Source organism: Lygodium microphyllum, chromosome 1 (genome assembly GCF_053477565.2).
Source record: "Lygodium microphyllum isolate KBCC chromosome 1, Lygodium_microphyllum_v1.1.10, whole genome shotgun sequence".
In the NCBI taxonomy this organism is placed as follows: domain Eukaryota; kingdom Viridiplantae; phylum Streptophyta; class Polypodiopsida; order Schizaeales; family Lygodiaceae; genus Lygodium; species Lygodium microphyllum.
In genome coordinates, this window is record NC_141135.1 from 31,959,379 (window position 1) to 31,987,356 (window position 27,978).

At 39.9% G+C, this 27,978-nt stretch overlaps 1 protein-coding gene across 2 annotated transcripts; it reads left to right on the top strand.

Moving 5' to 3' along the window:
• Window positions 1-704: 704 nt before the first annotated feature.
• LOC148040970 (PTI1-like tyrosine-protein kinase At3g15890) lies at window positions 705-27,334 on the top strand. 2 transcript variants are annotated; one of them, XM_087675262.1, is made up of 4 exons: window positions 705-927; window positions 10,031-10,190; window positions 25,308-25,570; window positions 26,215-27,329. In XM_087675262.1, exons 1-4 carry the CDS (start codon window positions 884-886, stop codon window positions 26,879-26,881), a joined length of 1,134 nt encoding a protein of 377 aa, XP_087531388.1. In that variant the 5' UTR covers window positions 705-883; the 3' UTR covers window positions 26,882-27,329. The 2 variants fall into 2 exon arrangements, with proteins under 2 accessions (XP_087531388.1, XP_087531391.1); XM_087675265.1 differs by lacking the exon at window positions 705-927 and having other exon boundaries at window positions 10,048-10,190; window positions 25,295-25,570; window positions 26,215-27,334.
• Window positions 27,335-27,978: the final 644 nt, after the last annotated feature.

Below are 27,978 nucleotides of genomic sequence, written 5' to 3' on the forward strand. Positions count from 1 at the left end.
TGTCAAAATAATGACAATTATTACATGTGGGAATCAATTAATGCATATATAAGGAGATGGAGAGAATCAAGGACATCAAAAGATGCTTGGCACATAGATGCAAAATAAGCCACCTTTGAGATATATTGTTCTTATGAGCATTCGCATTAACTAGTTAAAAGCATAGTCATGCTAGTTGACAATATTTCAATTTGTGAGTGATAAAGATGGATGTTTGTTCAAGTCCTTCTTACTTAATCTCTACAATGTAGATTGACAACAAAAAGTTGCTAAAGGTAGAATCTAGTGATTGAGTCAATCTTTGGCATGTTCTCTACATGCCAAGGGCTTGGTGTTTATGGAGTTTCTATAACCATGTATGAAGCATAAGAGCTTAGGCCATTGAAAACGATTTTTAAAAAATAAATAAATAAATGGGGCCCCAAAACGATGGGAGCATGGAATGGAGCAAGCGTCAAGCAACAAGTTGTCGCTTGGCTTGGAAGAAGACAACTCCATACACTCTGAATGTCAAATTTCCCTTGAAAAGAAGACCACATTGAACACCAATTTATGGGGTTATTTTAAAAAATGCAATGCGTGGGTTACTCTAAGAAAAAAGGTTTTAAAAATTTTAATAATGGTATGGGAAGGGATATAGAGACGGCTTGCTAAGATGCCGGCAGCAAAGGCGCCCCCACCCCCCGGCTCCCCGGTTTCCTTCTCTGAGAGAGAGAGAGAGAGAGAGAGAGAGAGAGCGAGCTGCCTGCGTGGGAAAGAGGGAGCCGCCTGCATGTGTAATCTCAGAAACTCTGATGAGGTGGCCTTTTCTCCCGATCCCTCCTAACGACGAACAACTTGGATTCTCTCGTGCGCCCATCATCCTCCTCCTCATCATATCAACATGGCTTTCTTTGGCAAATGGTGTTGCTCCGGCATGGGAAGCGAGTAAGTCGATCTCTCTCTCTCTCTCTCCCCCCCTTAAGACGTATGGCGCACCATAAACACAGATAATTAATGTTAACACGCATAACGCTCCAAACACAGGTAATTGCCTTTCTGTTTTCCCTCAGAAAACGTTATGTGAGGAGAGCCTACTTATGAGCCTTATTCGAGGCATGCGAATAATGCTCAAACCCAAGCTGATGAAGAGAAGTTCAAGTAGTGATTGTGTGTACATCTTTTATGTTTTAACAGAGACACAGAGAGAGAGAGAGAGAGAGAGAGAGAGAGAGAGAGAGAGAGCAGCTTTTCATCTTGTTGATTCATATTAAATCCTACTGAATCAGTAAGCCCCGCTCCCATTGCAGGTTCTAAAGAATAAGCTTAACAACAAATAGTATATTATATCATCAGTCCGCTTGACGTTTTTGAACAGATTTGCATCTTTATCAACCATCTAGAGAGGCATGCACTATACAGGTTATTTTTGGAGTGCATAGTGCGTATGGACGAGTGACAGTTGTGTGAAGACTCAAAAGGCATATCGTGTTAGATGTAGCTAGATATCAAACCTCACCTAATTGCGGTTTTGATGGTGGCAATTTCTTGTATGTGGAAGGCATTATTCTTTTGGTAACCCTTCTTACTAATGTACATCATAATATGTGGCTTGAGTGCTAACACTTTCATCTTCTTGCCTTTTATATCTTATATGCATGCTTACATTAGAAACCATAAGCATACACTTTAAAACCTTTGCATCCAGCGAGCCACAATCATCATGTAAATAAAACCTATTCATTAGGAAGTTTCACAAATAGGTAGCACAATATATGAGGAAATTGTAAATCTCCATAAATGGCTTTACAAGAAAACTTGAAGATTATTCTCCAAACTTTTTACTCTGGAGCCAATAATGATGCCTACTTTACGTACGAGCATACCCCCAAAGGAGTGAGAGCTTAAAGAGGAGGAGAAAAGAGAATATCTTGTGAATTTATGATACATGATTCCTCAATCTCTTCTATATCACCAACTTCCTAGCAATGACTTATAATGGGCCTATAACACACTGATAAATGCAATAGATGTTTTGCATAGGGGGTGTACACTTTGAAGTAGTTGGAGGGTCACATGGGGGTGGACACAATGAAGTACAACCTAGGCCAAATGAATGTATAACATTTGAGTATGCCTTGACTTGAATGCCTTTTTGAAGGTGTGTGTTGAGAGAGAGAGAGAGAGAGAGAGAGAGAGAGAGAGAGAGAGAGAGAGAGAGAGAGAGAGAGAGAGAGAGAGAGAGATTGCCTATGACAAATTAGAGATGATCGATTGACTTAATGAGGTAATGTTTGTTTTATTGCATTTGTTTCTATATAGTAAAGTAAGAGAGTCAAAGGGGATGATCTTGGATTATGAAAAATATGACCTACTTACTATGATTGTTGAAGGCCATTATATGCTAGCATGGCATGGCAAAAATAAATATGGTTAGAAAGCCTATGGGTGGTGCTTCATTAATTGAAGTATTAAGAATGAAGTTGTACACTTGGCAATCTCTAGATGTGCGCTAGGTAGATTTGGGGTTTCTGTCTGGCAATATCGAGCCAACTTCTTGTGATTAGGATTTCGAGATATTATTCCCCTTCCATATCTCATTGTCATGCATTTCTAGATGGATTATTGCAAATGTTTACTTTAAATAACTTTTTAATTGCACTAGGTATTGCAATCTCATATGTAGCCTCTAGGGATTTATTCAAAAATGCATTCTCTTCCCTACACACACACACACACACACACACACACACACACACACACACACATAAAAACACAAAAGTATGTGTGTATGCTTGCATGCATAAACTACTTTAAACTAAATTATTCCATTAGCATGTTTAACATAGTGAAGAAACCAAGACAAAGAACAAGCCTAACACAAATGGTGCTCCAATTTATATATTTATATCAATAGAACAACATTTGTCATCAACTATACTATAGTGCCTATGGGTGGTGCTTCATTCACCAAAGTATTAAGAATAAAGTTGTAGACTTGGTTATCTCTAGATGTGTGCTAGGTAAATTTGGGGTTTCTCTCTTAACATTGGCACTATCTTACTAACTTCTTGTGATTAGAATTTTGAAATGCTATTGTCATTCATATCCTCTTTTCTTCCTCAAAACACACAAACGCGCACACACACACACACACACATGTGCACACATGCATAAACTACTTTTAACTAAATTATTCCATTAGCATGTTTAACATGCTGAAGAAACCAACAGAAAGTATAATTCTAACACAAATGATGCTCCAATTTATCTATTTATATCAATACAAGAACATTTGCCATTAGTTATACAACAATGCAATCCTTTCCATCATGATGCAAGTCATCAAATAAAGCACGTGGAACTTGGATTGGATTTTAAAAAGGTGAATGTAGTCAAAATTTTGCATGATCATGATTATAAATGGTTTCATCTCAATAGTGGACAATAATTGCATGTATGGAACATAATTAGGCTCATATAAAGTTTCAAAATATGTTGTGTTAATAATGCGTTGAACAAGGTATGATGAGCTTTCCTACAAAATTGATGTTCATTTAGGGAAATTTGAGTTTTATTTTGGGGATTTTCAACAAGAACTAGGGGTATTTTAGTAAATTCTAAAAAAATTGTTTATCGATATCATGCCAACCCAAGTTTTTAGAGATCCATATAGTATCATTTTATGATGCTTTCATTTTCAAATGCCTATAAACTACCCTTGCTTCAATTAACTCAGCTTTTAAAGAGATGCCTCTATGTAGAAATATATAAGGTTATTGTCTATGAGTTGTCTATTTAATCTCCACACTTTAGAGGATAGACCATGTGTGATGCCAATTTCCACATCCTTCTCTTTGGTGCAATTTTAGAAGAGTATTGTATATACATACTTCAAGAAATGACAAGTCTCCCTCTTTGGAGAGTAGATGTGATGCTTTTGCACCCTCTTCACATATCGAACTTCAATAGCAAGTTTCCCATGAGAGCATGTGTGATGTTTTTGCACCATCTTTCAAGGCATAAGCCTACAACAATGTTGACAATATACTTTTCTCACAATACTTCATTGTGCCATCCAAATAAGACAATATAAAAACCTCTCTTACCTAATCTCCTTGTAAATGGGCATGAGCATGATAGACTCGTCTGAAGGGTCTACACACATATGCTACATTGAATACAAATGTTAAGGGAACTTAAAACAATATGCATCATATGTCACTTGACCTTTGTTTCTTAAGGGTGAGGTCAACCTTCACTTAACCTTTATTTGCTTAAGGGTGTGTAGGATCAAACTTTTTTAAAAATAAATGTGATGCCATTATGACAATCTATTTGTATGCTTGATCAAACAATATAGCTTGTTTGTGTAGTGTATTTTGACAAAACTTAATTATCATTAGGCATTTCATTTGAGTGAATAATTATCTTTCACGATATGGTTTGAGGTAGCACCAACACTTGTTGTGATGCTCAAACCATAAACATAGATTTCATATTTTGAATGATCAACCTCACTACTTAGAATGCACTACAATATTTTTATTGGATATGATATCACAAGCATGATTGTGAATCTTGAATCCACGATTTATATTCATACATTTAAAGAGGCCTTCAAGAAATTCTCCTAACATATTTATTGGTATATGTGCTGATTTTTCATTGAAGACTCCTTTTCTTTGAAAGACCTCAAATATTTTGTCACAAAGGGAGAAGAGTTGGATTAGATGGCTCACACGTTAATTATAGTAAAAGGTTGGCATTGTTAAGGTTGATCATATGGAGTTCCTTTACTTTATTACTTTGGGAAGTAGGATTTCAAAAGCTGAGCATAAAGAACGTGGAGAGAAGTCTTTGAAGGGCTAGGAAAAATATACTACATACTTGGAGGTCCTTTTAAAGTCTTAATACTATTTCTTCAGAAAGTGTAATTGGTGGTAACTATTACGGGCGTTGTCACCACATAAAACTTTTTTACTTTTTCCTTTACAGAGTTATAATTCTTTTTAGTAACATGCATATCACACACTATTCTCATTTAAAAAACTACAGGGATGATGTTATATTGATCCTCAAGAAAGGAGTTTATGTAAAATCATGACAAAGAGATTGTATTCTTGAAGGGATTCTAGAAGTCCTCCTATCAAAAGCTATCATCATGAGTAAATTATACAAGAAAAAAGCAACATTTTATAGTCCTCATCTTTCAACCAATTAATATGCACACACATGCACACTCACATTCTCACTCACTCACTCTATACATACATACACACATACATGTGTGTGACATAAGGGATAATTAAATACTTATCTTTGCCCAAATTGGTTGCTAGAAATTCTCCTAGGTTGGCCATGTGGCTTGCACATTCCTATACTTTGTGATTGTATCACATGGAACATGTGGTAATAACTAGCGGGTGATAACAACACATAGACAGAATCTTTTTGCAACTCAAACTTGTCTTTTCTTAAAGGATTCTTTTATTTCATCCCTAATTTCATGACTTCATTCTAAGTTGTTAAGTGGTCACTTGTTTCAATTTAATATAACTCGGGATGGTCATGTTCACTTTGTGACTATAATAGTATAATGTGTTATGAAGCACCATCTTATGGTATTTATTGTAGAATTGTAAGTGGTTTGTGTACATTGACTAAGTATCATGCATTCTTGTGATGTCCCATCAACAACATTTGACTAATTCTATTACTAAAAGGATTAGGAACTTGTGAAGACATAACACCTCAAATTGGCATTTAGATAATTGGTATGGGAGGTCATCATCATGTCTCTAGCATATATAGAAAGTTGAGGTTATTAGAACCAAGTATTAAAAATAATATCTAGCTATATAGTTTGCAAAGTTGTTAGATGATCCAACATTCTCATGTGTTAGATTTTGATATGGAACTTTAAGCATGAGCTCATATTTTTAAGTGAAATAATTTTGATAGCATGTTTTGTCCTTTAAGTATGAACTAGTCTTCATGACGCGAAGAGCTATTCCTTGAAGTTTTCCTTTCTCTCTAGAACCAAAAGCTCCAAATAACTAAAAGCATGTGTCATAGAGGCAATAAACCAAAGTGATATTGGGAGCGGCCAATAGAGTAGCAACCATGTGAAAAAGAAGAAGACGACAAAGAAGAAGAGGAGAAATCCATTAGCTAGTTGCAAACTTATGTTAGAATTGCAAGCGCACATTGATAATTTCTCAATGCCATATATTAAGGATAACAATATTTGAAAATAAAAGGACATAAATAAGAACATGGAAATTAAAACAAGACATAAAAGAATATAAATAAGAACATGGAAATTAAAAACAAGACAATATCAATGCATTTTTTGATAAGATTCAAGAGAAAAGTCTCAAATATAAGTGAAAAGAATAAAGAACCCAAGAAAGTACCTCAAGATTACATATAATCCTAACTCTATGTAATCTAGTTATGCCACTCTAGTAAATGTAACAATAAAGCTCAAGACTAAGATGCATTAGCTCAAGTAGTAGCAAGATGATGTCCTAAACCCAAGGTCAAGGGTTCCATTCTCACGACTAGTTGATAAAGGCAACTTGTATATTGTAAAAAGCCATTCTGGCTCCACTTGGCTGGGAACCAAGCTTGGGGGTGCACCTATAAGCAACTATTCACATCACATGCATTCAAAGGGTTTTAAAAAAATCCCCTTTACTTGTTATAAAGTAATAAAATGATCCCATTTTTAAAGGAATTTATGAGGTTTTTTCAAATTGCAATAAAAGTTTCATTTTATAAATGCAATTTTGTAAATTTAAATGAATTTTCTCAAATGAGATGACTTTTCTATCAATCATGTGTGGTACACTTAGCTTTTTTGAGGTGGACTCCCACAATCACGAAGATGACTGTTATAATGGGACCACATGTTGAGTTGGCAGGTAAAGGTTTGGGTGTCCCTTCACTATAGATCGATATGTAAGCCATGATATTTAATTAATACAAGACCCTTTTAAGACCCTTTTGTAATGATAATAAAGCCTAAGGCCTAGAATAAGACATGGAAATGCCTTTTAAGTCTTAACTAAAAATGATGGCCCACTCATTCTAGTTGTGATAGGCTAACAACATAATTTTGATTAAAACACACACACACACACACACACACACACACACACACACACACACACACACACACACACACACACACACACACACACACACACGCACACGCACACGCACACGCACACGCACACACACAATGTGCGTGTGTATCATTCGCTTACTCACTCAATCCCTCCTCTTTCATTATCATTTTTAAGTTGCATTGGGATTTGTTCATGTTAAGTAAATATAGGGAATTTATACTAATCCTTCAATAATCTCAAGAACATGTGTAGGTCTTTTATTTACTAGTGGGGTGATCAAGCCAATGATTGTGGGCAAATTCTTTTTACTTCCTTGTAGAGAGGGTTGGCTATGCAAATTACACACACACACACACGCACGCACGCGCACACATGCACACACACAGAGCACATGCACACACGTGCATAGAGAGAGAGAGAGAGAGAGAGAGAGAGAGAGAGAGAGAGAGAGAGAGAGAGAGAGAGAGAGAGAGAGAGAGAGAGAGAGAGAGAGAGAGAGAGAGAGAGAGAGTTTTGACATTCCTTTGAAAAGGAAAGGAAGAAAGTTATGTTAGTTGGAGGTAAGTAGGCTTAGGAGACTAAATGAAAAAGATACAATGGCTCCAAGCAATATGCCATTAAGAAAAGTAAAATTGACATGATGATGTCTTTGCTAAAAGGTTATATGAAATGACATACCAATGCATCTATGATTGTGGTTCAACCTTGCCCTCTAGAACGATCGAATAATGGAGGGGCTAGTTTCCACTAAGAACATTTTGCACCATGATGGGTAGGTGAAATGTTGTTGGAAACACATGACCAATTATGCAGTCTAAAGCTCCTAGGCCAATTGTCATCTAGGCCACACATGACCAATTATGCAGTCTAAAGCTCCTAGGCCAATTGTCATCTAGGCCACACTAAGGTGGTTTGGTTGATTGGATCCTCCTAAAGCAAGTTTGCTTCTAACTCTTTATTAATGAATCTCTAATAGAAGGAGGCAAACACAAATGGACCAAAGTTTTCTTAAAGTTATTTACATTCTTTAAAGAAAATGCTTTCTTAAAGTATGAAAGATTAGCAAATTTGCATGTGAGAGAGAGAGAGAGAGAGAGAGAGAGAGAGAGAGAGAGAGAGAGAGAGAGAGAGAGAGAGAGAGAGAGAGAGAGAGAGAGAGAGAGCATTTTTTTGGCAAATCTGTTGAAGACATTCAAAATTCAAATTGAATAGATTTGCCAAAAAAATGCTCTCTCTCTCTCTCTCTCTCTCATATAGTAAGGGCATGATATAGTAATAGTTAGGGGGATCTGTCAATAGGGTTGTAGCTCAAGTGGTTTGAGTATGTGGGTTTGTATATGGGTGTGTGAGTTCAAACTCTAGGTACATCTTCGAGGCATCTTTTAAATTTCAAGCCTTTCTCAAAAAAAAGTTAGGGGGATCTTGCCTATACTTCAGGGAATATTACACTTAGTTAACTTGCACCTAGTAGGTTTCTTTCCTTTCATATTTTCTAAATGGCTTGACACTTCCCTTATCAAGCTTCAAAGTTAGCATAAGAGAAAATGCAAAACTAGTACATGGCAATGCTCTAATGCACAATGTGTACTCTTGTTAGCATTGCCCATTTAGGGCATATACCATTGCAATGGTATAGTGGCATGATGAATCTTCTTTGAATAAATGGCTCTAATTAACTGGAATTAAGAGGTCGACTTTGAGTTCCCAATTAATTTGAGTGAAGAACTAGAAAGAATAGGACTTCAGAAGGGCAATGTTACTTTTTCACGCTTGTGCATTGGTGTTAAAGGTTTTAGATTGGGTTCACAAACATCTGGACAGAGGAAGTAGCCAATGGCATTATGCTAACATGCACCATTGTTAACGTTTACACTTGTTAAAGTTTAAGGCTAGGTTCACAAACATCTAGATGAAGGAAGCATCTAAGGGTGCAATCCTAACATGCCAAAGGGTAACTAGTTGATAAGAGTGTAAGTGAGAAGAAAAAGCGACCGATGTGACTACACAACCCAAAGGCATAGCCAAGCAAGCATGTTGGTGGATGATGTGAGATTTGAACTAATGAGATGCTAAAGCCATCAAAGTGGTTTTCCATCTCACCAATGGCCAATAGGCAAATAGAAAAGTGCTTTCTTTTTTAATAAGCAATTATCGTGTCGATAAATTTTTAGGTGTACAGCGACCATTGGGATTGCTATGAATCGGCCCTGATTAAAACTATACATGTCAAATAAGGAAATTGGCTTATTCTATACATTTTAAAGAAAGGGTTTGTTAGGCTTGCTCTCTAGAGAGACGGACCATAGTTTTCAAGTGCATTGTTCGAAATTTGTAAATAAAAGTCAAGTTGACTAAAATTTCTAAATTGATTTCAGAATGTTTATTCTATATTTTCCTTCTCAAGAGTGGTTATTGTGAGTCTCCACCTATATACACACGAAAAGTTTACTATCTCGGAAGAAGTTGAGCATGTGACTACACACATGATTTATATGTAATTTCATCTTCAATATATTTATACGTTTTTCTAGGCACACTTTTAACTTTTTGATGACTATGGTTTAGGAATTGAGAATGTATAAAATGATACGAACTACCAAAACACGTGCTCGTTACTAAAATTTGCATCCAGTAAATATCGAGGTTCGGACGGGTTGGTAATCCTACACTAGCAATGGTAATGAGCTATGATTGAATTGATATACATACGATATTAAACTCGTATAACTTGATGAATACAAAGGCAGGACCATATTAAACTCATATAACTTGATTAATACAAAGGCAGGACCATATTCATTCATTCGTTACAAGATGAGCTTTGTGCAAGATTGTTTTGTATTTGGGAAAAGGCGCGCATTGCAAGTTTGTCGTTTTTGGTGATTATGATATTTATTGGAGGGAGCTTGTGGCAGGTGGTTGGTTGCAGAGGCGAAACAGAGTCGTGGCAACGCATGGCGGATCTTCGGGCTGAGCGAGCTTCAGTCAGCCACGGGCAATTTCAGCCACGACAACAAGCTTGGCGAAGGCGGCTTTGGCACAGTCTATTGGGGCCAGCTGTGGGATGGTTCTCAGGTATGTTCCATCTACAGGCCTGCATTCTGAGCCCTGTGAGAGGAATCCTTACATTGTCATGTTTGTGAGCAACCGCAGTGGATTGGATTATACGTTGTGCGATCCATCGACCATCTTGTTGCTGCCATTGTGAGGTGGGGCACATGCAAGATGCATTTTGTATGTGTGCGAGCACGCCTGCGTGTGTACTTGGATGGATGCATGCATTGCATGTATGCATGTCTACAAAGGTTTGTACCCCTTGGGGTGTTTGGTGGGTGATTTCCTCCTGAAACCACTAATAAGCATTTTGTTGCTTGTGTCTGAAATCGGTTTGTGTGCCTATCAATAACCAATAAGATAGCTTACAATGATTAATCTCGAGCTCAACTTGTCCACCCTAGCAAATCCGAAGGTTAGGGTGATTCGAAGCGTCTTGAAAAATTAGGAGTGGTATTCCATTGTGTGCATGCATCCACCACTTGCTCATTGATTGATGTGTGCGTGTGTATGCATATGTATGCATGCGCATGCAAGGTGTCAAATTGAAACTAGTCATCCTTGTTGGCAAAGGTTATAATGACATGATTATCCACTTATTAGAGCAAAGCGATAATCCTTCAAACCAATTTGTCCCTTGGTTTGCTTGGCAATTGGCCTTCAATTTGCTCCTTGATGACAAATTCTGCTCAAACTTAATATTGGCTGGCTAGCCTCTTGAAATTCTTTGGAATTTTTGCAAATTTCAATTGCTGAATTTCAAGTACTAGGCCTTGAATTTTGAGTATGCTTTCTAAGGTGGTTGTCAAACCCTAATGCATATTGTGAATTAGGGTTTATGTTGCAAATCTTTGAATTCTTCACATTCAATTTTTAAAATTGACTGAGATAACTTGAAAGATGGCTGGAGAATGAGAAAGAATGTTGAGGAGAGACAACATTGAGACATTTGTTGCGTGAAATGGATAGATCTTTGTTGTTGTCTTTCAAGAATAGTCCCTAAAGCTATCGTCTATAACCAAGAGATTGTCATTTGTCCACAAACTCCACTACTCAGTTGTTGCTTGTTGTCCTAGGGCCTTGGGCTATTGTTGTGTGTTTCTAGTGGTGCTCGTGGTGGTTGCAAATGGGCTTGATCTACTCCGACGTTGTACTCCAATAGCCTTTTCCTTAACTGATAGAGCTCAGAATGACTCTCTGTTCTCTCTTCTAGCCTCCAATTAGTCTCTTGTCACTTGCATGGGCAAGTTTTGTCAAGTGGTAGCCTTATAATTGTATTTTAAAATAATTTTCAGCTAACTATAATAATTCTTAAAATATTAAACTTAAAAATTAATCTAATTATTAGTTCTTACTCAAAAAAATAATTTTATCAATCAATAATTAAATAGGCGAGGCCAAGTTGTTACCCAACTATTTTTAAAGCTCTTAAATTGACATTAATTAATTAATTAATGCCTAGTTTTTAGTGTCACAATTGATATCAATGGCTAATAAAATGATCTAGGCAAAAAATGTATCACCAAGTATCATCTAGTCCATGTTGTGTATAACTTATTATAACTTTTGCCTTTGGCATTAACTAATATCTGGGGGTCCTTGGCTTAATATTGTGAAATAACTAACTTGTGTCTTACATGTGTATCTCACATTTGCACATTTGATTAACACTTAATCAAATGTTAAGCAAAACATCAAAATTTCACATCCTTGTGAAATAGACCTCTCCCTTGAAATTCTTGTAATCGCCCTCGATTGCATTGCCATGTGCTAAAAGTAAAATATTGTACTGGAATTTTCATAAGGTATCATAGTAAAAACAATATTGATTGCTATTGCTTAACCATGCTACTATTATGCACTTGCTAAAAATTTTCCGATGAGTATAATCAAAACATGAGATTCACAAAAAATCCAAAACTGTTGTCAGAAACCCGTAGGTTAAAGTTGTAATAACTGAGAATGTTTTGCCAAGTCACTATCTTCCATCTATTTAGTATCCATTGGTGAATAATTTGGAACTTCACCAAGTATCTCTTGGGAGCTTTATTTTTTCTCTCTTTCTTTATGTGCCAATATCTGCTCGGATACCAGTATCTCATCTAGCTCCTCAACCCCTAGCTAAATATTAGCAGGTACATCCTTTGGCATATCACCATGGAAAGGCCTCAACAAGCTCATATGAAAGGCATTTTGTATCTACCAGTGTGGTGGCAATTTTAGCTTATCAATACTTGGAAGGGTCCATAATAGCGCATGCCCAGCTTTGGATACAATCTCTCTCTACCTCTCATCTTTTTCAACCTTGCCTTTTCAAAAGGCAACAATATATAGTTGCCCTTTGCAAATTTCCAAGTACATCTATGGTGATTAGCTGTCCTCTTTTGCTTTTCTTGTAATCTCTCAAGTGCATACTTGACCTTGTTATAGGCTGCATCCATGTCCTCCACTTAACGATTAGCCTCAAAGATAGTACCCTTCGTGTGCAAAATAAGAGACACTTTCTTGCCATCCTCTACAACCTCAAATGGAGCCTTACCATTGGAACTATGAATTATATTATTATATGCAGACTCTATCGAAGGCAAGTATTGCTCCCACGTGTCTTGTGCTTTGACACGTAACACCTCAAGAGATCTAAAATTGTGGATTTTGTCTTTGTGGATTGACCAACTGTCTATAGATGGAACAATGAAGAAAATTTCAGTGCGGCACTCATATTCTCAAAACAACCCCTTCCAAAATAAGCTGGTCATCCATGGATCTAGATTACTGATGATCAACTCTAGCAATCCATGATACTTAAATACATGTTGCAAAAATAATTATGCCATATGATTAGTCTTTATCTTCCTCTGCACTAAAAATGAAATGGGTATACTTATTGAACTTGCAAATGATAGTCCATATCCCATCATTCTACGTAGGTGCCCTAGAAAGACCAAAGATAAATTTCATCGCAATGCTTTGCCATAGTCTATTAGGTATAGGTAGGGCTTGTAATAAATATGGCATCTTTTGCCTATCATACTTTACTTTCTAACACACAATGCATGTGCGAAGAAGTTGCTCTACATTGTGTCTCAAAGATGGCTAATTAAAAAAGTGCTAGAACCCTAAGGGTGCTAGCCTAAGTGTGTGCCCACCATTGGGCATAGCCATCAAGAGGTCTCTACCAATGAAAAACTCATGTCAAAGTTGGTAAGTGGTCCTAGGCAAGACTGCAAGAGGAGACTCAGAATGCATGCAAAGTGTGTGCATGGGGTGATGTTAGCAGATCAGTCATTGTCGGATACTCTTTAGAAGAGCATTGGTTTTGATACCATGTGAAGTGATGCTAGGTTTTGCACTGAGAGAACATAGAATGTATGAACACAACTAAAACACAAGAACTTAGACAAGAATGCAATAAAGGCAAAGACATAAAACACAAGTAGAGAAGAAAGAGAACTCTAAAGTGAATGAATCAATGTTGTAAATGAAAGAGAGAATATACAAGATGCTCAAGGCAGAGCAATAGGAGTAGTTGGAGAATGATGTCCACTGGAGACGGATCCGGAGATCTGTGACAAACAGTCGGAGCTGAATGTGAAAGGGCTGCCAGCTGGAAACCAAAATGCAGCAGTTTGGATGACTGGAACTGGTACATGCAGCAGTGTACCATTTGGATGATGACGTCAGCTGGTCATAGGGAGCAGCTACAGATTGGGCGACAGCTGGAGAAGATTGATCTGATGCAGTGGCCTACAGCTGCTGCAAATGTAGGCAGCATGAGAGAGAAAGTGATGTTAGTAGTTGGCGATGGCAGGCTGGCAGCAAATGCAGCTGTTTGACAACTCTTGGCATTAGGGCGCTAGTGGAGAACTGGTGGCCGGGAGGGCTGGAGTGAATGTGGCTGCAATCGGCAAGGGCTGGCAGCTGATGGGGGAGGGCTGAGGGCTAGAAACAAGGTGCCAACAGCTAGAGACTATGTGGAAGACTAATGCAACTTGCAAAAAGGGGATAAATTGAGTGGCTGGGCATGTGAGAGTGCGGAATGGAAGAAAACCATGAACATGGGGAGAGAGAGAGAGAGAGAGAGCTACATTGATTGAAGAAGAATGCTGAGTACAAAGGAGAGGACTGATCAGTCCCTGCATGTAGCCTGAGACATGGAGATAGTGATGGTGATAGAGATGAAGAATATGCAGCCTGCTGTCCACATTGGAGATGGAGGAGACTGTAGCCACCGACAGAGCACTTGAAAAAGGAGTGATCTACCAAGCCAGCCAATCAGCTATATATAGCTGAAAACTCAAAAAACTGTCCAACTGCAGCCTAAAGATGCCACAAAATCTGGCTGATTGCATTAAATGCAGTCAGCAGCAGCTGGACAGGCTGAAAATGCTGACGTGGCACTCTTGGAGCAGTCGGAAGGTGGCAAGGGCTGGACATTGGCCGCACAAACTCAAAACTGCTAGACAAATCTAGGAAAAACACAATCAGTGCTCCTATGTCTCTACTATATTTTGATGGAGTTCAGAACCAGGAGATGATAGAGTGTTAGAATAAAATAGGTAGGCTAACTAGTAACATCCCCTCTTAGATCTTGGGAGAGTTTGAAGACCCAATAAACGCATATTATGAAGCATAGAAGTCTTGGGCAAAGGCTTCGTGATGAGGTCCGCCACATTGTTTGTTGTAGGACAATAGACCACCTCTAACTCAAAATCCACAATTTGCTCCTGTACATAATGATACTGAATCTCTATGTGCTTCATGCGAGCATGAAACATGGGGACTCTTGGCCAATGCTAAGGCACTTTGGTTATCCACATGCAACCGAGTGGGGCTTCCTTGTGGAGAGCCAATCTTTGCCAAACATGCGGAGCCAAACTGCATCCATTTATGAAACAAAGAGCGCGATACCTAGCCTCCGTAGAAGAAAGTACCATACTAGGCTACTTGTGCTTGATGCAAGGGAGAAACCAAACCCTGTAGTGGATCGTCTTGGATCCACATCACCTTCTCAATTTGAGTCACTCCATCTAAGAAGAGTGACCCCCTCACATGATTCCATAGGATTGAGTCCCTTGTAAATAGTGGATTATCTCGAATCCAAAACCCGTAGTGGATCGTCTCGAATCCACATCACCTTCTCAATTTGAGTCACTTCATCTAAAAAGAGTGGCCCCCTCTCCATACATGATCCCATAGGATTGAGTTTCCTGTAAATAGTGCAGAACATGCAAAGTGGCCCTTTAGTGAGCCTAAAAAGGAGTCTTCATGAAAGAAGACAACAATGCCACCACAAAGGAAATATTTGGTTGAGTGTGAATAAGTCAGATCAAGGAGTCAACAAGGCACTTGTACCGGGTTGCATTTGGAAGGGGATCACCGGTTGCCAACAACTTGGACTCTGGGTCCATGGGGCAAGAAATAGGTCGACACTCAACCATGCCAAACTCTGCAAGTAACTCGGAGATATACTTGTGCTAGGATATGAAGATGCCATATGCCATTTGATAAATCTCCAAATCAAGGAAGAGTGTAGGATCCCAAAATATGTCATGTCTGACTCCTGTTGCAATCTCTTCTTAGTTTGATCTGTTAAAAGTGGTCGTATCACAGGTTCACAGGTGCCCATTGCCTTATTTATGGGCACTCTCTTTGTTCTTTATTTAGTAATTGGCTAGCCTATTTTGTGGTAGGACAACTCCTTTATTTTTGTCTATAAAAGGAGGGAGCGTGGCCACAATCTATTATCCATCACACTTGTATTACTTGTAGATTCTTGGTGTGGAGAGAGGGAGCTTGTGGAGTGTGTGAGTTGGCGCTCAACCATTATACTCTTGTCATAGTGGATTCCTATTTCCGGTTACATATTGTTCATTGTCTCTTTCATCGATCTTGTGTCTTTCATTATTCTGCTGCGTGTTTTGCTCTTCTAACATGATCAACCTCTTGTGAGTCACTCCCTATGATAATACTGTCATTAAGATACAAAATGACCACGATACACGTCACCCTCAACCTTGTAATAAAGGTTGGGGTCATGATTTGATCAATGGAAGCTACTCTATAAGAAGAATCAATCAATCCTTTGGTACCAAGCTCGAGGAGTTTGCTTTAGGCCATGGAGGGCCTTTCGCAACCTGTAAACATGGTCCTCCTTTCCTTGCACAAGAAAACCAGGAGGTTGTGAGACATAAATCTCCTCCTCCAAGACACCATTTAGAAAGCCAAACTTCATGTCCATTTGATAAATCCACCAATAGTGATGAGTGGCAAGAGCCAAGATAGCTCGAATAGTGGACATTTAAGTTGTGGGTGCAAAGGTCTCAAAGTGATTAAATCTTGCCTACTAAGAAAATCCCTTGGCAACAAGTCAAGCCTTCTGCTTGTCCAAGGATCCATCTGCAAGATACTGGGTCTTATAACCTAGTTTACACCAGTCACCTTCCGCTTCTTTGGACATGGAACTGACTCCCAATTTTGGTTTTGCTCGATAGGATTGAGCTCAGCCTGCATAGCACTGCACCAAACCTCTTGTGTAAGAGCCTCATCAACCGTAGTAGACTCATGGTTGTGAAGAATTTGTGACATAAGGGCAAAGTTCACATAGAGAAAAATATCCCGCTAGGCCTAAATCTTGGCTGATCTATGTGGGCCAAGAGGTATCTTAGGGAAATGAGTAATCCGTTACTCTTGCACAAGCCTTTGATGCCACCTAGGAATAGTGAGAGGCTCATCCTGTTACAAAGGAGACACGACGAGCCTTTGGTACTTGTCACTTGTTTGCGGAAGGGATCCCCATCACTAAGGAAAGGTAAATCCCCCTCATTTGATAAAGAAGGCTGCCCCTTTGACGGCTCAATTCCCCCAAAAGAAACTTGAGGAGATAGAGAAGGGGTAGAAATAGTTGATGACAAGGTAGAAGAAGAAGTAGCCATCAAGGATCGAAGGGGAGAAGAAGAGGGAGATGGGGTAGAAGAGGAAGGAGAGGGAGGAGTTGCAGAAGGTGAAGAGGTGTTGATAGGTAACTTGGAAGGAAGGGGAGTGATTGACGGTTGGGTGTGTGGGGGGGGGGGGAGGGGGTGTCAGTCTCGATGATGAAGAACCACATGCAACAGAAGGACCATCATTTGGATCTTTGAAGGCCATAGCCTCATCAAAGATCACATTCCTTCTCACCTCGATCTTCCGTTTCTTCAAGTTGCAGAGCCGATAGTCCTTTGTGGTCGTATTGTAGTCCATGAAGATAAGTTTCTTTGACTTGGGGTTGAGTTTACTCCCTCTTTTCTTCTTGGTTGTGTTGTAGTCCATGAAGATAAGTTTCTTTGACTCGGGGTCAAGTTTGCTCTCTCTTTTCTTCTTGTCCATATGACAATATGCATCACACCCAAAGATGTGAAATTGGGATATGGAAGGCTTCTTTTTAAAGAAAGCCTCATAGAGAGTCATATCCGTCAATGCCGAAGTAGGGAACCTGTTGCAGATATGAACCGAGTCACTACCTTACTCGAAATGAAACGAGGTAGATTCCTATACTCTAATATTGATTGGGCCATTTCGAGGGTGTACTCCACCACGCCATTCTTAGATGGTGTGTTTGGATGGGGGTATTCCACCCAAATATTATGATCCTTGCAAAACTAAGAAAATATGTAGAACAAAACTTGCTGCCGTGGTTTGCTTGTACACCATGAACCTTGAAAGACGTTTGTGTTTTCGTAAAAACCTTCCATGTGCAGAAGTAGGAGTATGCCTCGCTTTTGTACTGCAAGGAGGTTTACACATAATGGTTGAAATCGTCAATAATCAGTCTGAGATATTTGGCCTTCCCAAGGGAGGTCATGCCCATAGGTTCGCAGAGGTTGATGTGAAACAACTTGAGTGGTGTAGAAGCCCTTCGAGTAGCAATCTATGGATGAAGTCCCTCTGTCATCTTCTTCTGAGAAGACTGCTTGCCGAAGCAGTCCAAGCTCATGTGAAGATTGCACAGCAAGGACAATGAGTGTATAAAGTCCACCCTCCTATGCACCTGTTCAAAGAGCAGTGTTGCTAGACGCATACTTTGCGGTGATTGCATCCTGGGTGAAAATGACTCGGGTCTCTAGCTATGTAAGACCATAAATAGACAAGAGGTTAAAGCCCAAATCTGATACATTAAGGACTTTGGTTGAAGAAGTGTGCTGATCTAGCAATAGGGGAATGTTTCCAACTTCATGAATAGGGACGGAAGGGTTGTCACCAATTGTGATGGATCCCCCTTCGGATCTCATATCCTAAAGCCAATCTTGGTGGTAAGTCATGTGGAAAGAGACCTCACTATCCACAAGCCAAGGTTTTTTCTTAGAAGAAGTAGCAAGAGCAATATTCTCTACTTCAAACAAATGGATGAAAACGGGCTTAGTGGTTGTAAATATGGAGAGAGGGAGGACGAGAAGGAGAATGGTTTGAATGGTGAGACCGCACAATAGGGCTTAGAGGCCTCCTATCTTCTTGATGATCCTATTGTCTTTTAGAGGAGTGATGAGAGATCTTGTGAGAGTCTTCAAAGCCATTGAAGTCGTGTGATAAGACATCTTTCACACATGCAAAAGGCCACAAAAACTTGCATTTTTGTTGTAGATGGTTCCAAATGGTGGAAATTAGCTATATCTTTGTGATAGGATTGTAGATGGTCCGCCTATGTCGTAAGAAGTAGTACAAGGATTGTAGATGGTTCGCCTATGTCGTTAGGAGCAGTACAACGCATAAAATCTATGTTTTTCAATGAGGGTAGATGGTTCAACATCTATCTTTTTCATCCCGGGAAGTCTTCTCTCAAAGGGGTAACTCTGTGTACTCACTTTAGCGATGATACCATGTGAGAGTATACAATGGAAGATATATATATATATATATATATATATAGAGAGAGAGAGAGAGAGAGAGAGAGAGAGAGAGAGAGAGAGAGAGAGAGAGAGAGATTGAAAAAGAATGTTGAATACAAAGGAGAGGATTAATGTCGCCAGAATGAGAAATGAACTTAATGATTTAATTAAACTTCACGAAGATTTTTATTAAAATGAACTTTAATTCTGGTACCCCTAGCTCTTGGCATGGTGACCATTGCATAGGCAATGAAAGATTTGACATTGGGACATGCAGTTGACAAGTGCGCAGGCCATGTGGTACATGGCCAGGGCTAAAGAAACAAAGTGCAATGTGAAACTTTGATTAAATTGAAAGTTTGCACTTTAGAATTGAGTTACATTGAAAGTTTTGCCTAGTAAGTAGCTCACTTAGGGTACTTAAGTTATTGAGCAGGCCTTGAGCTAAAGTTTTACTAACTGAGCAGCTCACTTATAATTAATGACTAAGTCATTAATTAGCCCTTAATAAAAAATGTGATATGATTAAGGAGCAGTTGATTATTCATTTGGAAAGCTTGTATTGGCTATTTGGGACTTCTTTTCTCTCATTTGGAAAAACCCAAGTTTGGAGACAATCATTGTTCTCTTTCTTGTTGCAAAATATTGCAGATCTTAGCTATGGAATGAGCTTACAGCATAGATGAAGTGTGGAAAGTAACTAATTTTTCTCCTCTTGGCATGGGAATTCCATTGGGCAGCCTCGTAACTCCTTATATATTAAGGTATGCTACTGTTTTTGAGCCAAATATTATAATTGTTGATTAATTGGGTCATTACTACCCTCTTCGAGAAGGAACATGGGTTACAGAGATAGTAAAATGTAGGAATCTGTAGTGAACAAATGTTGAAATGAAGGAAGGAGATATGCTATCAAGTACATCTTTGCTGAAGATCTCTTTGCACGTGCAAATCTGAAATAAGAATGACAGGGGGCAGGCCAACCATAAATAGGCTGAATAAAAGCAATAAAACATGCAGGTCAGGCAGCCAAAAGCTGCTTTTCTGCAACAAAGAATAATAAAATCAGTGAAAATGCTGCCTACATACCATGTGGTATTGCTTGACTATTGTAGCACCTGCCTGACTGTCCAGAGCTGCTGTGAACAGCTGATGACTGCATGAAATTGTTTGACCTAATCAGAAAATGCGTAAATTTGCAAATTTTCTTGAGAGTAAATGTACTCTATGTGTGCTTGTCCATGGGATGACTAGTCTCTAACATTCCCTCTCAGATCTTGGATGTAGCATAAGGCTTAGGAATTTGGAGTGTTGTCAAAGAATGATCGGAGGAAGAGTCTTCGTAAACAAGTTTGTCAAGTTATCCTCCATCTTGCAATACACCACATCAATATTCTCATTCAAGATCTTCTCCCGAATGAAGTGGTGGTACTATATCTCAATGTGCTTTGACCTAGCATGAAATATGGGATTTTGTACCAAAGCAATGCAATTCTCATTGTTGCAATGAACCATAGTAGGATCTATATGAGGACAGCCAAGTTCGCATGACAACCTCTGAAGCCATACTGTCTTACATGTAGTAGAAGATATTGCTCTTTACTCCATCTCTATAGATGATAGGGAAACTTTGGGTGGCTTCTTACTATGCCAAGAAATAGCACTTGCATCCAACATAAAGCAATATTTAGTTGTTGACCGCGTGTGGTCAGTATTGCTAGTTCGAATCCATCCAATCTTGTAGAACAAAGGTTGAATCTCTTGTACCTGCTGAATAATAAATACCTGGGTTCCCCTTAAGAACCACAAAATCATACCTACCAATGAATCACCTTGGGTTCACTCATGAACTCTGTAAGCAAACCGATCGGGAAATACAAATCAATTCGAGTATTTAGGATCCATATCAACGATCCGATCAGCTGCCTATAGTGGGTAGCATCTACCATCGGTAAATTTACATGGACGACAACCTTCAAGCTCGGATCCATGGGAGTAGAAATAGACCTACACTCCATCTCAAAAGTGGTCAAAAGCTCTTGCATTTACAGTTGCTAGGAGATGAAAATCCCCCTTGGAGTTTGCCAAATCTCATGACCTATAAAGAAGTGGAGAATTCCCATATCCATCATCTTGAAGATCTCATGTAGTGCCTCCTTTGTCTTTTTGACCTTTTGGGTATGGTCACCTATTAGAATGAGATCATCCATGTAAAGCATGGATAATGTGTGTCCTCCGGTTGATGTGTAGACATATAAGTGGGGATTAGTAGAGGAATGCCGATACCTTAACTTCCCTTGGAGGAATGAGTTGTAGGGGATGGTTGTCACGTGACGGTGTGTGCACGAGGTGCGGGGGGTTCCTTAGAGCAGTATGCTCACTCTGCAATCAATGCATACACCTCCAAACTCCTTGACGTTGCTTGTTTATGCAAGAGGACGAGAAAAGGTCTTCTGAAGAGAGGAGAGAAGTCCAAGAGGAAAATGGAGTTTGGAGGAAAGAGATGTTGAGCTAAAACACCCTTTATAGCTGATTAGCATTTTTAAACAACTCCAAAACACGCTTAACTAATAAAAAACGCATATTTGGTGTGCAGTTCGAGAGAGTTTCAATGGTTTCCCAAAACCCTAATTTTTTGGGGCACACTTCAACATCTACAAATAGATAGGCTGCCCACCATTCAGCATCATCCTTTTGTGCAAGTTTCTCACTCTATTGTGCAGGTGTTAGTCATCAACTAACTACCATTTGCTGTCCAGCCATCATCGATTGTAGCCCATCACTATATTGAGCATAGGCGGCCTGTTTTCAGCCATTACCCTGCCATTTGGATGTCTTCATCTGCTGCATCATCATAGCACCTTGTGCTTGTGCCCATCTAGGGGATGACTAAATCTCTAACAAGCGGAGCAGCTCGAGCATGCTGTAATGCCTGACTTTCTGCACAAAATTGCCCCTTGAACCAATAGCATATGGAAGGAGACCTTCAAATACATCCAAAGAGTATGATGTGGTTGGCATATCAAATTCAGCATGCATATGTGCTGAATTTTCAGAGGATATGACATCTCTATCCACAAAAACCTTGCCATAATGCTTGTACACTTTGCTTTCGATGCTATACCCAGTAAAAATGTAATTTATTGCCTTGTCATCAAGCTTTCCACGAAGCTCTTTGAGTACATGTGCATATGCAACACAACCAAAAACACAAAAGTAATCCACGCTACGCTTTTTGCCATACCATGCCTTATATGGTGTTAGGGTCTTCAATGCTTTTGTAGGAGCACGATTTAAAACATGATTTGCACATGTAAGGCCTTCAAGCCAAAATCTATGAGGTAGCCCTTTGCTCTTCAACATGCATCTAGTCATTTCTGTAAGATTATGGTTCTTGCATTCCACCACTCCATTTTGTTGAGGAGTCATCCTCATTGTGGATTGATGTGCAATGCCATGGTCTAACAAATAAGCCTCAAAGGCTTTAGACATGCACTCGCCCCCTCTATTTGTGTTAAGAGTTTGCACTTCCAAACTAGTTTCAATTTCCGATTTGGCAACCATATGTTTGAAGTACATAAATATATCCGATTTGGCCTTCAACCTATACACCCAGGTGTTTTAGTGTAGTCATAGATAAATGTGACAAAATAAAGATGACCCCCAAGAGCACATGTCTGCATGGGACCACATACATCATTGTGTATAAGTTGTAATTTCTAGATAGCATGCACTGTGTCTAGCTTTGATACCAAGTGTTGGAGAGAGAGAGAGAGAGAGAGAGAGAGAGAGAGAGAGAGAGAGCTATATTAATGTCTATAAGAGGCCAAATTGGCCTATAAGACCAAAATGTTACATCTAAGAAGTTTGGGAATTTCCTGTCTCCCAAAAGGTTGTCATCTAATGCTATGACTAATTAAATGGAGAATAAACATATATATATATATATATATATATATATATATATAGAGAGAGAGAGAGAGAGAGAGAGAGAGAGAGAGAGAGAGAGAAGCAGCAGCACGTTTGGGCTTGTCTTCAGTTGCGGATGCCACCCTTGCGAGTCGCAATGTGCTTATATCGTTTCGTACTGCTAGGAGGCTTTTCAGGATCCCTCGTGGATATAGGCCTTTATGGGAACAGCTTTTGACGGTGCTCCAGAGCAGACAACCCTTTCCTGCTCTTGCTTCGGATCATCCCTGGCAGGATTGGGACCTACCTGCATTTGAGCAAAGCTTCTGCTAACCAAGTGTATCATCTTCTGATTAAAGATAATCAATGGCTAGTTACTAAAGCGAATGCTTTATGGGGATTGCGTAAATCCCGGTCATGGTGGAGGGCAACTGTGATGGAGGGCTGGGTCAACAAGACACCCTTTAAATACAAAGTCTTTCTTTGGAGAGTGATGATTGGGGGTCTTCCGCTTGCTTCGGCTCTTTTCAAGCGACGAATCTCCAATGGCACCTGTTTCTTTTGCACCACTACTATGGAATCCGCCCACCACCGATTTATTTCTTGCCCCGTTGCTAAGAAAGTCTGGTTATTTTTGTCGGCCGTTTGGCGAGGGGTGGTTGGTATCACACTGCGCCCCTTTGATTGGGTTTTGGGCCAGCCCAAATACCCTACTCCCGCACAGCCACATATGAAGCTCATGTATCACTTTTTCGATACTGGGGCTGTTGGCATAACTGGACCATTCGGAATGCTTTTCTGTTTGACTCCGCCCATAATGTTCAGCGGCATATTGTGAGGCTTAAGGGCCTCTTGTATTGGCAGTTAGCTCTTCTCCATCGTTCTGATTTGCTCTCTACGGAGGACTTCCGTCCTTGGCATATGGCAATTTCCTCCGCATCCTTGCCATGACATTGTAACTTGTAGTACTTAGCACCTCTTCACATGATGGCTTGGATTGTCGTCATGTATCTTGTAATCAAGTAATCTTGTATTTTTTTCGTAATTAATACAATTACCTTTTACGGAAAAAAAAAAAGAGAGAAGCAGCAGCAGCAGCAGTCCCACACTCAAAAGATGCAAGTACTAGAATGATAGAACAAAAGTACAATAGGTCTAAAGTAAGTTAGTAGACCTATTCCTAACTCAACTGGAGTTACTGACTCTAGAAGTAGTGAAATAACTTATTAACTTGCTTATGTCCAGACCACACACTAACGTGCAGGGACTGATCAGTCTAGATTGTATCCAGCTATCATTTTTCAGATCAGTGCAGTCTTTTCCTCCTCTTCTTAGCATTCATATCAGTCGCTCTCTTCCCTTCTTGCCCCGTATTTGTATTTCTTTGTTTGTTGCACACTCTCACAATGATTACCATAGCAGGCCGAGAAGAGGAGGTAGAAAAAGATGCATCAAAGATATCCATGCTCAGAAAACTCAAAGCAATACCTTCAGAACTGCAAAGAATGAGGCACTTGAAAGGAACAGGTGTTTGTCCAGCAAACTCAGCAACTTCAGGCCATCAGGGGGGATGTCCATCACTGAAACACAAGGTCTCGGGCTACATAGAGGGGTTATCCACCACAAAAGACAGCAACCAGCACCATGAATGGATGAAGCGCAACCATCAGCACTCCTAAACAGCAAAGTGCAGCTCCTCAACTGTAGATGATGAACCTTCAGGCAGGGCAGCACTAAAATGTAGGTTGATTAGGCCTGGGTGGAGCTTTAGACAACCTGGGAACAGCTAGGAAACATGATGATCAGCTGAGTAATGTAGTCCAGGACTGGAAACACAGATGGCAGCAGGTCAAGAGGGCTGAAGGGGGCGGGGGGGCAGGGGCGAGCATGGGGGATAGTTGTGATATTTAAGTAAAATTGTTTGGGGTCTAGACTTCCTAGTATGTGCAAAAAGCCATTAGGAAGTTCTGGGGTATCAAGATGAGGGATCTGTTTAAATAGTGAACTTTACTTAACCTTTTCTTTTGTGTGGGAAGCCTGTATAACCTCCTGAACCTGGCTACTGTGATATCTGATTTAGGAGGCCACCCTAGAAGAAAAGGGGTGTGAGGGAGTGGTGTTGGCATGGTGGGGGGGTGTCATTCCACGTTGAGGAGGGGTGTCACATCATGCTTTTTGAGCGTTGGTGTTTTTTTTCCATGGGGTAAGGGGGGAGGGTGGGAGAAGTAGAGAGAAGAGAGTGAGGGAGGGAGATTTGTTGTGCACTTGTTTCTGCATGCATGCATGTGCTAATATACATGGGATCATTTTGGTTATGTCAGCAACCTTGCTTTACTGCTTCTAAAGCTGTTGTTTCAGTACGTGTTGGCAGATTGCAGTAAAAAGATTGAAAGTTTGGAGCTCCAAAGCGGAGATGGAGTTTGCTGTGGAGGTGGAAATTCTTGGCCGGGTGCGTCACAAGAACTTATTAAGCCTGCGTGGATATTGTGCAGAGGGTCAAGAGCGCCTTATTGTATATGATTTCATGCCCAATTTGAGCCTTGTTTCTCATCTTCACGGGCGGCATGCGGTTGAAGGCCACCTAGATTGGAACAAGAGGATGAGAATAGCTATTGGGTCAGCTGAGGGCCTTGCGTAAGTACCGAGTGTGTTGGAGGCGATGCATTTATGTATGAGTTTTTTACATCTCTATTGTGCTGTTTTTCAAGGCTGTGCAATTTCCAGTAGCAATGACCTCAAAACTTAAATCAGTTCTTTTCACTTCCACACTGGTCCAATCAAATGCTTCGAGAGCTGTAAACAGTGAGAGAGCGGCACTTCTTTTCTGTTTCCTTGATTGAAGTTTTCTGGAAACCAAACCATAACTTCCATATGGGCTGTTCTCAAAGCATACGATTTGAAAGCATAACTTCCATACGAGCTGATCTCTAAGTGCACAATTTGAAATGCAGTAGTGCTCCTATCAGTTCATGTTTGGCCTGAGGAAGAGCATTCATATGGATCCTTTAGACAAGTTTCCTGCATGAGTTCATCCAAGATTTCAATCATACTTATATGGATTATTTATAAACAGGTTCTAAATTCGAATTACATTTCTATATGAAAAATGTAACCGTCTTCACTATTTCTGCTGATACACTTTGATTAGATGTTAAAGAGCTCTACATGTTTTCCTTAAGTGGTCAAATCTTTTAACTGCCTCATTATGCTCATCTCATTGTTGCAATTATCATCCTTGAAAGTACTAACGTTCTTCTGTCTCTTACTTCGTTATACAGGTATTTGCATCACCATGTCACACCACACATTATACACAGAGACGTGAAAGCCAGTAATGTGTTACTGGATTCTAATTTTGAAGCACAGGTGGCTGATTTTGGCTTTGCAAAACTAATCCCAGAGGGCGTAAGCCATGTTACTACAAGGGTGAAAGGGACATGGGGCTATCTAGCTCCAGAGTATGCATTATGGGGAAAGGTCTCTGAAAGTTGTGATGTTTACAGTTTTGGGATTCTACTTCTAGAGCTTGTAAGTGGTAAGAAGCCCATTGAAAGGCTAGGCACAGGACGAAAGAGAACCATTGTGGAATGGGCTGCACCTCTAGTCTTTGAGGGTAGGTTGGATGAGCTTGTAGACTCCAAGCTTGAAGGTAAATTTGTTGGTTCGGAACTGAGAAGGTTAGTGCAGGCAGCTTCAATGTGTGCTCAAAATGCAGCTGATCACAGGCCCACCATGCTGGATGTCCTGCACTTACTCAAGGGTGATTTTGGCCTAGAAATGGTACCTACTTCTGATCTTCCTGCTCATGAAGAGAAGAAAATTGAGCTGATCCCTGCGAATTATGAAAGCGAATTCTTAGGTCAAGATGACAGCTCTGATGAGGGTGACAAACCCAACATCCCTCCAGAAGAATCAGATCATTCTCCCAAAACCCCTAACTCTTGACGACAATTAGCTTTGTTCGAGCTTATTAAATTGAACTGAACTTTTAGATGCACATAAGTGAACTGCAAGCTTGTGGCAATATGAAGCCATGTACAAGAAGTTACTCTTCTACACAAGCTGTACAATAGTAGTTAACTTAACTTCATTGGAGCCATCAGGAGTAACAACACCTTCATGTTCCGACAGATGAACAACTTTTTCCTTTGTATAGAATACGTAATGCTAATGCATAATTCATGACTGTGATCACTGCATGAAAATTGGAGTGTCCTGCTGCTGTAACTAAAATCCGGAAAAAAAGGGAATGCTACGACACAGACATGCTAAAATGACATGTCATCAGCAAGCAAAACTTGTTGTGGTTGATCTACTAGCATTGACTATCAGCCTAATGATTCCTATTGGATCCTCCTCTTCTTTATATTCTACATTTTTTTCATTAATCAGGTTTTGCATGTTTATTTTTCAAATTCATCTTCGCTGGAATCAAAAACATAAAAGGCTCCTCCTTGGGCTGTTTCAATTGTATGGCATGCATTAGTCATATCCAACATGGCTTCAGCACTGTAACATGAGACAACTGTAGATTGGCTGCTAGGAGTGCTGATCTTGAAGTGCATTAAGGAGGACGATTCAACATGGGGGGAGATTGGCTGAAAATGACAATGTGAGACCCAAGCATAAATAATCTTTGGTTGATTAGCAGAATTAAATCAATTACTTCCTCCTAATTTAGACGTTGCTAGGTGGCAGGGCCATTGGTGCTCCTATCAATTCATCCACCTGGCTAATCCATTGGCTACATGTAGGTAGCCCCTCTACCAGGCGGCGTCCTGAGCTGCAAGAGCCACCAGAGGGCAATGGGAAAGGCATGGAGGTGCAATGATAAATGGAGATCGACAGTTGCTAGGGTACTTGTTGGGGTTCTATGGATATGGTTAGGATTGAGCAGCAGCTCAGCTGACACCTGCTTCAACATAACGAGGTGGAAGAGTAAGGCTTGTTGAGGGCAAGAAGGTTCTCAAAGTGCCTATGGCATCCTCCCTGCTAGATTTTAGCAGAAGATTCTAGGTCTCTCTCTTGCAGGCCTCTACTTC